Genomic DNA, 14,372 nt, shown 5'->3' with positions numbered 1-14,372 from the left:
AGCACCGCTTTGGGAACCCATGATTCAAAGTCGGTTTCTGTTGTCGGCTCCTAATCTGCTGTAGAGAGGTTGTACCATGACTAAATAAAGAATAAACACAAGCAGGTCACTTTGAATTAGTTCAATTTGATCATAGTATGTTATATTTCAATAGAGTCAACTGATTCCAATAGCAACTAGAGCTAAAATAAGAAGGGATTTAAAAATTTGGGATTTGAGATTTTTGTATTTCTCTAAAAATAAAACATATAGATATGCAGTGATTTAAGTAGCAAACATGGATAGAAAATGAAAGCATGAAGAGAGGAACTATTGTGCAATGGGTTTTTAAATTCAGCTTTATCAAACTTAGTACTTTATCAAAGTATATTAGCAATTTGCAAATCAAGCACAGTCATTAATATGACAACAGTATTTCTGTTCTTGTCTTTCAGCATTGATTAGATAATGAATTACCTGTGTGAGTGAGAAAGAAATCCTATAACATTAGCACGGCTAACATTACTGATATCACAGTGGTACTGTCCTGTTTTTTGTTTGAAACACTATGGAACAGGATTTTACTGAAATTATCAAGCCATTTGTTTTGTCATTTAAAATATCTTATGTTAAAGAAGATCAGCGTTAGTAAAGCAGCCTCTGTGTGCTTTTCTCTGAGGAGCCGCAGCTCTTCAACTCTTTAGGATGAAGAAAACTGACGTTTTAAATGGCAGTACAATAGAAATCTGTCTTTTGTCAATTAGGTGAATTATCTCATTGAAACAAAAATATAAAAAAATAGGCAGTTGATTTAGTTTTCACTCAGAGGTATTGTTAAATATTTTTTTTTTTTCAAATAGGACTTGAATGAACTGGCAGACACCCTAAAATTACTAAATATTAAGTTACAGGTAAAATATTTTAAGGGGATTTAAATAAGAATTTCCTAAGGGACTGTGGCTGCAGAAAATAAGAAGAAATAAATGTTCACTGTTTCCCAATAAACTTTAGCATGGTTCTCATTCCTAGTTCCACATTCTTACTTAGTAGGTAAACTAAACACAGCATAAGTAGTTAGAGAATCGTTTTCCTGAAAGCAGAAATTTTCAAACATTTCCAAATCCTGCTTCTCACATTTTGGAAAGACTGAAAACTCAAAATCATAAAACAAATGAAAAATCTGTGCTGTGATAATCTCAGGCTTCCTGCTGTTTGTCTGATGGTGATTTTATTTTTTAAAGAAACATTCCTAACAGAAACTGAACTTCTTTAGCAAACAGTTAATTATTTTACTCAAAACAGATTTTAAAACAACCAAAAGTTCAGACATATGAAACGGAGATGAAACAAAATGCAAATTGCTCTCTTCTACTGCTTCCTTTTAATTTGAATTATTCTTAAATACGTAACTGTGACTCTTTTTCCATCATTTACTTCGATACCGAATGGTGTTGTTAGATGGATCTGTATGTTTACTGCTTGGAAACGACTCAATATCTGAGGTTTTAATTGAGCGTTCACCTGTAAAGCGGTGATCAATGAAACTATGACTGCTTTAATCACCACACGGTGCATCTTTTTCGGTGCATCTCTAATCAAGGTGGTAAGAATATTTTGACCCACTGCTGTCACTCTAAAGCAATTACCACTATTGGTCAGATCCATCAAACAGAAACAAATATTGTTAAATACCATAAATGCATCCCCCCTGTGAAGCCCTAGCTGTAAAATAAGAGCTGCCGTTCAGGCCAGCAGGAGGAGACCTTCTACAGTTATGGCTGCTACAGTAGTGAGGTTAGAAGATTAGCAGCTACAGGCAGTCATGAAAGGAAGCTGAAGCTGTTTATTCCTGCCAGAGTCTGAGTCTTCAAGGAGAGGTATCGCAACCTTTTTGGGGTTTCCTCTTTATGCTGCTTTTAAAAAAAAAGAAAATCCCAGAAGAGCAAGCAGTTTGATTTTTTTTTAACCTTCCTTTTTTTTCCAAGTCCCTTTGTTAATCTTTTCTTTAAAAAAAAAAGAAAAAAACATTACTTACATACAGTACTACTGAGAGGTGAAGATAGAGGATGATGTTGTTACATAACAGACCTCGCTCTTAGTCCAGTCAGGTCAGTAAGCGTCTTTAAATCTTTTTAAGTAGAGGGCTGCCTGCAGACTTAAAACTGTTGTTTTTACTTTTATTTTAATTTCAGGCCAACCTTCCCATCTGTGCCACACAGAAACCACACTCTACATGTATGCCAGAGAACAAAGCAATACTACTGTTCATTTATATTACTGCTGATACTGCTTACTATGTTTTATACACTTTTGTTAATTTTCCATTAGACACCACTAAACATGCTATACAGTGTCTCTCTGTCTTAATTGAAAACCTCTTATGTAAGTGCTACTTAGCAGAGCTTGTCAAGTATTTGAAGCAAGGAACACGGGCATATACACACGCAAACATACACACACGCACACACTCCAAGAGGAGCTCTCTACAGCAGCCTGTGCAAGTCAGTCTACTTTTTTTTTTTCTCTTTTGCATACTTCTTCTCCAGCAGGCAGGACCACGCTTGCCTGCATGTTTTAACTTTTGCAGCTATCAATACATGATCAAGAGATGGCGTTGAGCATGGAGGCGCTCTGCAGGATTTGCATCGTCAAGCAGCAAGGGGACCTAACAGGGTTTGTTGACGTTGCACAGCAGCTCAGTGACTTTGATGAGGCGGGCCACTGTGCTCTGCGACTCCTCCTGCAGCCGCTGGTTGTTCTGCCTGAGGCTCTGCACCTCGGCCTGCAGCACCGCCTTGTCCTCTTTCTCCTGAAAAACATCGGCACACAACAAAAAACAGAAGCTGTCGCTCAGATTGCTGTGGCAGGAACAAGAGGTGTGTGTGTAGTGGGGGGGTTAGGTTTGGGTAGGGGGCGACAGGTACAGTGATGGCTGGAAGGAAGGAAGGAAGCTCGCGGGCGTGCATAAACAAGAGATGCGACAGTCAGAGCAGAGACGCACAGCAGCGAGAGGGAATAAACACGCAATCCATAACTTCCAATCAGCTGATCCGATCACTTCTCTGACAGGAAGACGTTTTGTTTTGATTCGGGTTAATTGGGTAAAAAACAACCAAACTTTAGCTGTTTTTTGTGTTGCATATTGTTTATTAAATCAATTCTTTAAGGGCTGGGGATGAAATGAGCAAGCACCTTATCAGTCAAAATGTGTGAAGGGCTGCAACTAAAGATTATTTTCATGGTCAAACAGGTTCAGTATTATTTTGCCTTCATCAAATATCTATATTGATTACAGGAGGGAAAATAGCAGATAAGCACAATCAAAAGTTTCCAGAGTCAAGTTCGAACTGATTCTGTTGCTGCAATACAGAGAAAAAAAAAAAAAGCAGCAAAATCATCACAATTGAGAAGGTAATCATACAAACCTTGCTTGCCGACTGTGTAAAAGGTAAATAAAAACAGAACAATTGATTATGTGAATATTGGAAAACTGGGAGAGATACGAACTTTTCATTTTAAACTTGATGCCAAACCTTTGAAACTGGAAAAATACTTACATCCCTTTTACTTCTGCACGTTAACCACAAATATAAGGGTTTGTAACGGAGGTCTTAAGTGGAAAGTAAAGGAAGTTTTTTTTTTTTTTTTTTTACAATTAATTTATCTGTTCCCCTGTTTACAAATGATCTGCTGCACTTATTCTTGCCCTTTTATTCCAATAGAGAAATGTGTTTGAATCGAATCCCTTCAATCTTTAAAGCTTTTATGTTACGTCTCTTCCAATTAAAAACCCTGTCCCTTCTAGAGTAAAGCTGTCCCACATCATGATACTGCTAACACCGTGTTTTAAAACAAAAATGTTGCATTTAAACGGATGTTTACCAGACTTTTGATGGTTTTCATTAAGAAATAACATTTTTCTTTTTTACTTTTCCAATGAGAGCATATTGGTGGAGTGCACAGCTCACAGCTGTTGAATCTAAAAAAGACATGACTCCTCTGGTTTCGCCATTTTCCTCCAGGCTGCGCTCAGATTAACGCTGTCCTTGAGCAGCCTGTCAGCTCAGGTGGATCGTATTGGTCGGTGCTCTGTGGGCAAGAATGTTTTATAACCTAAATCTATTTTAATCTTCTCCACGACTCTATCCCTGACCTCTCTGGGGTTTTCCTAAATCTTTGTGTTTCTATTTCCTCCCTCATGTCATCCAACAAACTTCTGAGGCCTTTACCAATAAACTGGAGCTATACTAAGATTAAATTACTAACAAGTCTTATATTAAGGAAGTTTTATTACACAATTTGGATACATTTGGCACATTTTCAGATTTTACTTAGGAACATGTTATTTTTAACTATTCATTATTTGTTCCACCTTAAAATTATAAGTGTGTGGCTGTAACATGGAAAACTGTCAAAAAAAGGGTTATGATGTATCTTTGACTAAAGCACTGAGATTATTATTACAGTAATGCATATAATACAAAAGCTGTGTGGTTTTAATAAAAACAAACACATTCTGTTTTTAATTGCTTGTTTAATGTTCTTGGTTTTGAACTGATTTCTCCTGATCGGGTTGTTTCCATCTTTAACACATTTGTCCATGTAGTTATGAAACCATTAAAAAAACCAACAAGTTAAACTCCTACTAGTTATTTCTATGAGTTATTACTAAATTAAACAATTCTTTTTGTTGCATTTATTTCAGCACCACTAAGCTAGCCAGCTGGCATCAGGTTTAAAATGAACTCATACAAAAATGTGTCCAAGTTATAAAAAAACACAAAACAAAACTCATCACTTGTTTATATTTGACTAGCAGGAAGCCAGACATTCTTAATAGATAATAATATTCTAAAATAAACTAATGCAACAGTTGGCCAGGCTTTTTGAATGTCCTTAAAAATCATTCATTAGACTTTAGCAGCTTTTTCACAGATGTTCAGCTCAGCCTTGTTATCGAAACAACATGTCTTACAGTCGATCCTTAAAAATGAGGTAAATAGACAAATAAGATGACAAGACAAGAAATGTCAGACATAAAAAAAAATGATTTACAGCAGTAGAAATTGCATCAAACACCAAATATAAGATCTGACAGATGCTTGATCCTTCAGTTTATTGACACCATTTACTGTATGGGAAGCTTCAGCTATCAGCTGTTTCATTCAGTCCGACTCGGTCCACTATGTTAATGCTCATAGATTTGGCTTAACATTGGCCTAATTTTTACATTAGTTATTTGCTTTTTAGTTAATTTTTGGAAACATTTCTAATTTGATGGATTTGCCAATTTGTCTCAAACCTCAATATAGCCAAGGTAGCTTATAGACACCATCATTGTTTAAGCTACTTATTCAACAGATGACTCAAGTGTAGCGTCTGATTGTATCACACTTTGGTGATTTAAATAACAAACACCTGAATGTAAATCAATTGCATGTATTATTATCGAACTAATTTCTTCTAAACTCAGAATCTGATTGACAGCACAAACAATAGGTTTTGGATATAATAGGAAATAGCTAAGATAAGGGGGTTGAGCAGAAAAGAAGTAGACTGCATTGACTCCGCCTCTTATCCTATCAGGAAGTAAAGGTATAATTATCAGAAAGTAAAAAGGATTTTGTAAAACATGTTATGTTTTTTTAAATAATTTTGTCACCTCCCGGTTACACCCAGTTTTAAATCTACTAATGATTTGGAATAGAAAATATAATGTTCTAAGCGTGTCACTAGTAATCGATTATTATAAGCCTAAAAAGCCAAGAAACAGGTGAAGCTGTGAGTCTCACTCTCCGTTCCAAGGATATAGCGTCTCAGCAGTTAAATATTTTAACAGTGCAGAAGTGTCGGCATAGCTAAGGACTATTGTCAGTCGGTTATTGCGCCTTTTTTTGAGCAAAAGTTGTAGAAATGCTGTAATTGCGGTGCAAATATGTGCCATATATGGAATATTAGAGATATTGTAAAAAATGTTCTGCCATGTACTATAAATCTGTTGTAGTCTTTAGGTAGGTATTGTTAAATCTTTAGAGATGAGATATTGGAGCATTTATGATCTTAGAAGATGTATTTTTCCATCTAATTGAACTGTGAAAAACCATCCCTTATTAAAAAAAAAAAAAAAAAAGAAACAAGAAAAAAAAGTAAAGCACCAAGAAATGAACTTTAAAAACACTCAAAAAGCCTGAAAACGTATAGAAAAATTAATGGTAATTAAATATCTAAAGAAATAACAGATGACTCAGTCTTTTTTTTGTAGTGATGCATTTTTTAAAGAATTAAATCTATTTCTTCTTCTTAAAAATTTTTTTTTTCTTTTCATTCATTACATTTTACACAGCGCGCTTTCTCTCTTTTCTGGAGACAAGGCTGTAAATAAACCAGTAGTCGTCAAAATTAAACATTAAAACCACTTTTAATGATGAGAGGGTTTTGGGGCGTATTCATAAAGTTAGCATCGAGAAGTAAAGATTTGGTTGATTGTTCATTAAAAAAAAAAAATCCATTATTTTACTAGTGAAAATAGTCATAGTTGCAGTCCTCATCAAAGACTTCAAAATAGAAGTGAATTGGGAGAAATATCATGCATCATACAGACAAAGACATACACAGAGACAATATTGGCAAAATAAATTTTCAACACAAGGGCCACTTGTGCGTGTCTGACCGCGCAGCTCCATCTGCTTAGTAAGGCCATGTTTTATTTGTTTTGTTTTATTTAAGTTTGAAAAGTGGACTTTGTGTTGAAACTGTTTTTTTTTTTTTAAGGCAGCTGGATCTTGCGTCCAAAACGAAGCCTTTGAGTTCATTTCATACAGTTTTCTGAGGCATCAACAAGAAAGATCAACAGAGCAGCACAGACTCATGTTTGGTGGAAATGTGCAGGGAAGAAAGTACTGAAAAAACACAGCAGGAGTTCTCATAAATACATGTAAAATAGCAGGATAAGGGGAAAAATTACAAAAAAATCAGGAATGTTTCTGTACATAAAATAATAAATAAATAAACATCTTTTAAAGTGTTTCTTTTTTTTTTTATAATTTAATACATCTCTGCAGGGAGTCAGCAGGGACCTGAAGGTGGTGGACAGCAGGATTTCTAACAGCTGCGTCAGCAAACAGAAATCTTCTTGCTCCAGCGACAGAAGCAGAGCAAAGGAAATACTTTCTCCTACCTGCTGACTCTTTTAGTGGCGCTACAAAATACTGTCACAGGGAATAACATTCATAGAAGTCAAAGCACCTTTTGCAGGTCATCTTGCAGCTTCTTCAACATGGCCTCCAGCTGCGACACCTTCTCCTCGAGGTGGCCTGGAGAGTCGCTGTAGCAGAAAATAAGAGAAGCGCAAACAGTCAGAGTGAAATAGTTCTAACAAGTAAACAAAAGTAATAATGAATGATGAGAAACTTCCTGTCAACTCTGACAAACCGGAAACTTCTCCATTTGTCTGATTGGTGGTGCAGTCACACTTTTGCCTCTAATGAAAACAGCAACACTTTGGAGGTCCATTTCAATTAATTGCCCGTATGACTGATTGCTCTTATCCTGAGCGGCATTTTGGCAGGACTACAGTCATAAATAATGTCTACAACCTGCAGAGTGCAGGAGAAAAACTACAGCCTGCCGTGTCTCATACAGCTTCTGTGTCTTTCAGTTGTGGTGCCTGTTCTTGCAGAGGGGATTGTTGCTGGAAAAAGTTGTAAAATAAGGATTATTTTATAAGATGAGACATGCTGCCCTCTGCCGGATAATGTAAACGGACCATCTTGCAAATGTAGGCGGATAAGTCTTTGGTCAAAAACAGGCAGTCAGCAACAGCTAAGCAGAGGTGTTGAGACTAAAAAGAGCATTGCTTCATCTCAACATACTCAGGTTGGAGTTTGAAATTAAAACAACTGTGAGGAAGAGACAACTAAGATAAGTGCGTATTTTGTAGGAGCCCACCTGTCCTTTGAGTCCTTCAGTTTTCCGTCTGTCTGATCAGTTCCTCCTTGAGAGGAATCCCCGGCTTTGCGGTCTGAAATTAGGAAAATTAGGGTGATTACCATCAAGTTTGATCTCAGAATAAATGCAAATATTCTGTGAAGGCATGGAATGGTTTTAAAACAAGTAAAAAAAGAAAAAGAAAACAGCATTGTGATGAAGACCAAGGAAATAACTGCAGAGGAAGTTCAGAAAATACTCATATTGGAAAATCAATTAATACAATTATTAGTGAGGCAGCAAACAAATTAAATAGGAAACATGATAAGAGAATAAGATGAGACCAAGTCTGAACACTTTGCACAACCTGTATGTCTGACAGCCAACCTCATATCACCATGCAGGATAATGAGGGATGATTTTTTTTTGGAAGAGCCAATGTTTTCTCATAAGGACACAGAACAAAAAAAGAAGCAGAAAAAAAACCCGAGCAATAGTTTATCATTTAATATATCAAGAGAACGACTTTGCAGAACGGGATCTAGGAGATGAAGATTGTGATCCAACTCAACACAGCTGGAGCCGAGAGCAAGATTTTAATTTTTAAATCACTGTTAAAGTAAACCTGCAGATTTAAAAATGATGATTGCCCACGGAACAATCAGCTACAGTTTCTGTGCCAAACAATACCATCATACAAAACTAATTTGGTATTATGTGTTCAGAGGGGTTATAACAGGAAGCAGTTTTAGGGGACATTGGCCCCTGATGACAGTCCCTGCCAAGTACCGCCCACGCTGAGAATCATGACAGGATTTAAAGATTTATTTTCACAGATTCTCTCCATCCATTTCAACTGATCTGGAGTTATTTTTTAAAGTGCAATAAGAAAAGAACCACATCTACATGTTTATGCAGGTAGAGATATTTTTCAGGTTTTTTTCTGCTGTAATTTTAACATATTTCTACCAAGGTTTGAATCAAGAGAGCTAAAAGCAGATGTATGTCCCAATTCTTTCTAGAGTTTATGTGTAGTAAATATTTGCAAAACTATGTAAAAAAAAATTATAGAATCCACAAGGTGTTATCACCCTGAAAATACGGCTTTTTTGTATGTTTAAGTGTTTGTTTTGGGCTTTAGTTGTAACATGCCAGTAAATCAGAGCTGGGCTACTTGTTCAAAGCCAGGCTAATGAGCATGTCTTTCATAAAGTTTGATTTTAGTCCTCCACCTGGATCACAAGCGGCTATGAAAATGGGTCATATTTATTTTTTTCTCCTAAATGTGATTAAATGTAAACTTAAAGACAATCTAAGAAGGATTGTATAAGTAAAATACAAGGTTACGACTCACTTAACTGCTTCAGTACTTAAATTTTTTTCCTGATAAATTTAAAGCAAAATACAATGAAGTTAAAAGTTTAGATATGAAGAAGTACGGAGAAACCTTATAGGGTGTGAATACCTTTTTTTCAAGTTGCTGCATATATTGTAAGGTCCTGTTATTTCCAATATATATTGTTAGAGAATATTTTTCAGTTTGGTTTAGTAAGAATTTAATTAATTTCAAACATGTTCCTGGATCGGTGAAAATCATTGCTTATTTATCAGGTTAGGGCTTTAAACTCCTAATCATTTTTAGGTCAAAATAAGCAAAGGTTTTTTTCTTAGTTGTGAAAAAGATAAATTAATAAAAATGATCAACCCACTAATTTAGCCTTTCAAACAAATCATAAATTAAGAACTGAGGTTCACTGTTTATGGCATAACTACTGATTGGTCTTTTTTCTAACCTTACCTTCTTTGGACAAAGCCTCCAGGATGCTGCGACAGGCTGTCGCCAGGTCGGAGATTGACTGCCACTCCTCATCTGTCGAGTCTGTCGTCTCAGACAGAACTGCAAAAAATAATAAAATAATAATGAAAATCTACCATATGCAGTGTTCTATGTCTCTACCACCCCACCCCCTACATACAGACAGGTATATAGGACAAATATTGGATTGCAGATGTTGCATGCATCTGGGTTGTCTCTTGTGTTGTACTGACAAATAATACCCACTAGAGGGCAGTGTTGTTCAAATGCTGGACATTATCTTCTGGAAAACCATTAAGAGGCAGAATCCTAAATAGGATGTTTGAGGACAAGGTTTGATGTAAACAATCACTGAAAACCAAAAAACAAGATGGAAAACAAACTAACTCTAAATACTATAATTACCATGAACAGTTGCATATGAAATTAATACAAACATTTTCAAATACTTTTGAAGTACAGCAAAGATACTACAATTTTTACATTTGAACGCTCAAGCATATCTTAAATTTTATAATTGAGCTTAAAATATTTCTTTAAGTCCTTCTAACTTCCTGTAAATAAGCCTAAAACAATCTCTTTCAGCAGTAGCAGAGCAGATGGTGTAAGAGGGGTTGCTTGATTTGGGGGGGTAAAACCCCACCCTTCCCACCACCCATATGTCTCCCCTTTTATTCCTACCCATGAGGAGAGGGAGCAGCAGAGCAGGGGTGATATTAGATTAGCAGAATAGTGGGCAGCGTGGAGGAACAAAGAGGGCGCAGCTAGGACAGCAGGGGGATAATGAAGCAAGGGATTTAATGCAGGACAAAGCTGGAAAAAGCAATGTAGGGCTCAAATCAAGCAGCGATGATCTGTTAACATGTGTGCCAGCTGTTGTTTTGAAATAAAACTTTGTTTTGAGCTTAGAATCTGGGTCATAATATTTCTCAGCACAGATAACTGTCTGAATTGATTCTAACCACTTTAATGGAAAACAAACTAAAAAAAAAAGTATGGTTTCCTTCCCTAAAGATTTCGTTAGTTTTTAGCTTTTCTTGTTTCTTTAATATCTGGGACTATTGTGCACGTTTCATGAGGAGATAAGAGCAGATTTCAAATAAGTCTACTTTGCATTTTCGAACCATGAAGTCACAGTGGTAAACCAAACCTTTCTAGAAAGCTGAGTTCAGCTTCACTAGCTGCAACAATGCCTGATCGCTATCAGACCTGCCAATTCAAAAAACATTTCAATAGAAACTGTCAAAAGTCTTAACATATCTCTAACAGAAGCAATCAAAGGAACCTCATGAACAGGTAATAAAAACTCACTGACATATCACCCTGATAACGGTCACAAAGCCATCTCTACTCATTTCTAATAACAGTGACAGATGACCGTCATGGCCGCCGTCCTGAAACACATCATGAGACGCGACTGCAGCTGTTGCCAATCGTGCTCAAAGATATTTGAAGAGTTAATAAATCGGAGGGGTTTTCTGACTGATTTTTTAAAACGTCCCTGACAGAAAAAGCAGCAAGGATTTCACTAGACCTGACTGAAAGGATCAACTATAGGAAAGTCGTACTCTGCTAAAACGATGTTTTCCTTGATATCAAAAGTTGTTGCCGACTGCAGGGTGTAGCAAACTCTCTAACTTATAATCACTCAGTGAAACCCTCACTGATTGGTTTTGGGTTGTGAGGCAGCGACAAAAGCTGAACATTTTTCAACATTCTTGTGTGCACATCTATGTGTAGGAGAAAGTAAGGTGAAAACTTGAAGAATTTAGAACAAACGGTATTAGACGACCAATGCATTCCAGCTTTTGGACTACTGGTACCTTTATTTATCAATGCTGGCTCTTTAATTGAGTTTTTATGTTTTGTAATATATTTGTTGTTCAATATTATCCATGTGAAAAGTAATGAGTATGGCAGAGTTTCCATGCAGAAGGTTGTAACTCAGGATGTGTTTACACATGACATAGGTGAACACATCACTGAAGTGTACAGGCTATTTATTACCGCCAACTACTGGGCTGGGATGTAATGTCCTGAATTCCTTTAAATTCTAGACTCTTTATTTTATGCTACAGGACAATGGTCCAAACAATAACTGCAACGCCACCTCTATATGTTCCAGAACCTTTTTAACAAAGGTTTTTTAGAAGTGGAAGGGCCTAGTTTGAAGTTTGGACTTAAATTTGACTGAGTTGCTCTACTATCACCCTGAACAGACTGATCGTGCTCCAAAACCCTCCAATACTGCTGAAATAAAACAATCTTCAAACAATTGGCGTGGGAACACTGGTCATTAAATTAGGGGGCATTTAATATTTCACATACAAGCAATTCCCTTTGGACAGCTTTCTGTTTGAATGAAGACAATAGTGATTTGCAATATACAGATTGGATTGAAGATTTTAAACATTTAAGTTTGACCAAAAAACAAATAAAACCTAGAAATTTCTAAGGTTCTAAATCTATTTTCAGAGATTGGTATCCAACAAACTTTATCAGGCTTTTACTAGAGAATTTCTAAGAGAAAAAGAAAAGTTCTTACTCTTGGTAATGGAGTTATGAAGACTGAGGGCTCGGGAATTTCTCTCAGCTCGGTCTACACTCGATAGCCGGCAAGAGGAGAAAGATGAGTCACTCGCTGAAGCCTTGTCCTCTTCAAGGTCAAAGCCCATGAACTAAATCAAGAAACAGATGAGGATGAAGGATTCAGCAATACGAGACAATCAGACAACACGGGCAAAATGTTCCTCGGGCGTTGCGACTCACCTGCTCATCCTCTGGAGGAACTTTGGGTTTTACAGCCAGGATCAGGTCGGGCGTGGCGTCCCTCAGCTCCCCAACATTCTCGTATATGTGGTGCTGTTCCTTCATCATCGTGTTGCCGTACACGTGTCTGCATCAGGCCCAAAACACACACATACACAAATCTTTTCATCCCATCCAGTTGTTAAAAGCAGATCTAATCTCCAGGAGAGCTTAGAGTTGAACTCTGTTGCATCCACAATGTAACCAAAAACAGCATGTGCTTAAGTCCAAATATTAGTTTGTGTTTTATGGGATAGTAAAAAGCAAACTCAGCATGTGGAGCAGCTGAATTAAAATATTTAGCATGAATGTTATGAGTTCCTTCCTTAGCAGCTGAAAAGTGTGATGAATGTAATTAAACAGGCTGACACAGATAACTTGATTCTCAAGTGGATGATTATGAGACAACAGGCCAGACCATTATATGTAAATAAGCATATTAATGACAATATAAACCCAGGGTGTTAGATAATACCTGCTGTTTTTATAGATTTGCAGGTCAGCTAAGCAAACTGCATGAGTTGGAATTTTTAGGCTGGTCTGCTTTATACAAGGCAAAACCAGTAGTCTGTGTTTGGGATCATGGTCCATCTGGGTCTGACTTTAAACTACCTGCTGATCCAAATTAATGTTCATTCATGTTCTTTGGATGTAATTTTATGGAGTGACATTTGTTACGGTGCAAGAAAAGAACATGTTTTGTTAAAGGAAATCAAGAAAGAAAAAAGAGAAAAAAAAAAGGAATGAATCTATGAAAAACTTCTTAATCAAAAAGGGTTTTGAGAGAAACTGTGCTAGTTAACTTTATTTTAACATCATTTATTTATTGTCAATTTCTAACGTTCTTTATTTTCACATTGAGTTTAATTGCATTCTTTTCAAATTGCGTTTTACAGATCATTCTTTTCACTTCAAGCCCATCTGTAAACATCTGCACTGACCAGTAAAGATGTTGCTAACAACCATGCAGGCCAATAGAAATGCATCTCTGCTCCTCACTCCAGAGAAAAGCCCGCCCCAAGCAGTCAAGAGAATGTGATATGGAAAATGTTATTTTAAAATAATGCAATCCATAAAACTAAATCTGAAAGAGAGAAATTTGAATAAATAAAATATGTAAAATTCCGGTTTGAAAAAAAGAAAGAAAACATAAACTCTGAAAACCTTTTTTTGATTAAAAAGATTCTTCAAAGTTGTATTTCTGGATTACATTTTTATATTTAATAAACATTTACAAAATATTTGCAATGCTTGCCACAATCTTGGAACAAAACTTCCATGTAGTCCTCCTCATTTCAAACAAAACAAAAGTTGAACAATATGTTAGGTTTCGGTTGCTGCTGCAGGTAAACCAGGTTCTTCATTCACAGGCTGACACTGCATTACTTTTCAGTACAGAGGGCACTTTAATACGCATTTTGGCTCCCAAGAAGGCCCATAAGCACCTAATTTAGGGTAACATCTGATATAGTAAAGTAATTCCTTTAAGTTAGTTTAAAACAAACTTTAAAAAGTTTTTGATCAATCGATGTTTGATTTGAAAATTAATAAAATTAAAGATACAGGATACGTCAGCCTTACAGTAACACCGATACCCTTTATGAGGTTTAGCTCCCCTGAAAGCAACTGGTAACACTAAACTGTTGCAAAATGAATTAATCTACCTTCTATTTTGGAAGCTGATAGCAGACCACTTTGGACCAACAAATTAATCAGTTAATAAATGTCAAATTTAACTTGCACTTGAGTCAAAACTTAACCGGTGTTGCTTTAACATATTTTCATCTAGCTATTAAATAAAACTGAGCTGACATCAACAACAGATGTTTTTTTTTTTGTTTTA

At 36.2% G+C, this 14,372-nt stretch overlaps 1 protein-coding gene across 4 annotated transcripts in view; it reads right to left on the bottom strand.

Annotated features, from left to right (window-relative positions):
- Positions 1 to 1,437: 1,437 nt before the first annotated feature.
- sipa1 (signal-induced proliferation-associated 1) overlaps positions 1,438 to 14,372 on the bottom strand; it is a 66,658-nt gene continuing 53,723 nt past the window's right edge. For 3 of the 4 annotated variants that reach the window (XM_015382864.1, XM_015382866.1, XM_015382865.1), the window contains exons 11-16: positions 12,491 to 12,617; positions 12,267 to 12,399; positions 9,704 to 9,802; positions 7,927 to 7,999; positions 7,225 to 7,303; positions 1,438 to 2,788 (exon numbers count right to left, since the gene is read on the bottom strand). In XM_015382864.1, the coding sequence (XP_015238350.1) occupies positions 2,645 to 2,788; positions 7,225 to 7,303; positions 7,927 to 7,999; positions 9,704 to 9,802; positions 12,267 to 12,399; positions 12,491 to 12,617 (655 nt within the window). In that variant the 3' untranslated portion in view covers positions 1,438 to 2,644. Of the gene's footprint in view, positions 2,789 to 6,685; positions 6,879 to 7,224; positions 7,304 to 7,926; positions 8,000 to 9,703; positions 9,803 to 12,266; positions 12,400 to 12,490; positions 12,618 to 14,372 lie in introns of those variants that run through there. The other variant, XM_015382867.1, reaches the window with a different exon arrangement.

Source organism: Cyprinodon variegatus, unplaced genomic scaffold (assembly GCF_000732505.1).
Source record: "Cyprinodon variegatus isolate N-32 unplaced genomic scaffold, C_variegatus-1.0 Scaffold268, whole genome shotgun sequence".
NCBI classification, from domain to species: domain Eukaryota; kingdom Metazoa; phylum Chordata; class Actinopteri; order Cyprinodontiformes; family Cyprinodontidae; genus Cyprinodon; species Cyprinodon variegatus.
The sequence above is the reverse complement of the archived record's forward strand: the minus strand, read 5'-3'. Positions and strand labels throughout refer to the sequence as shown.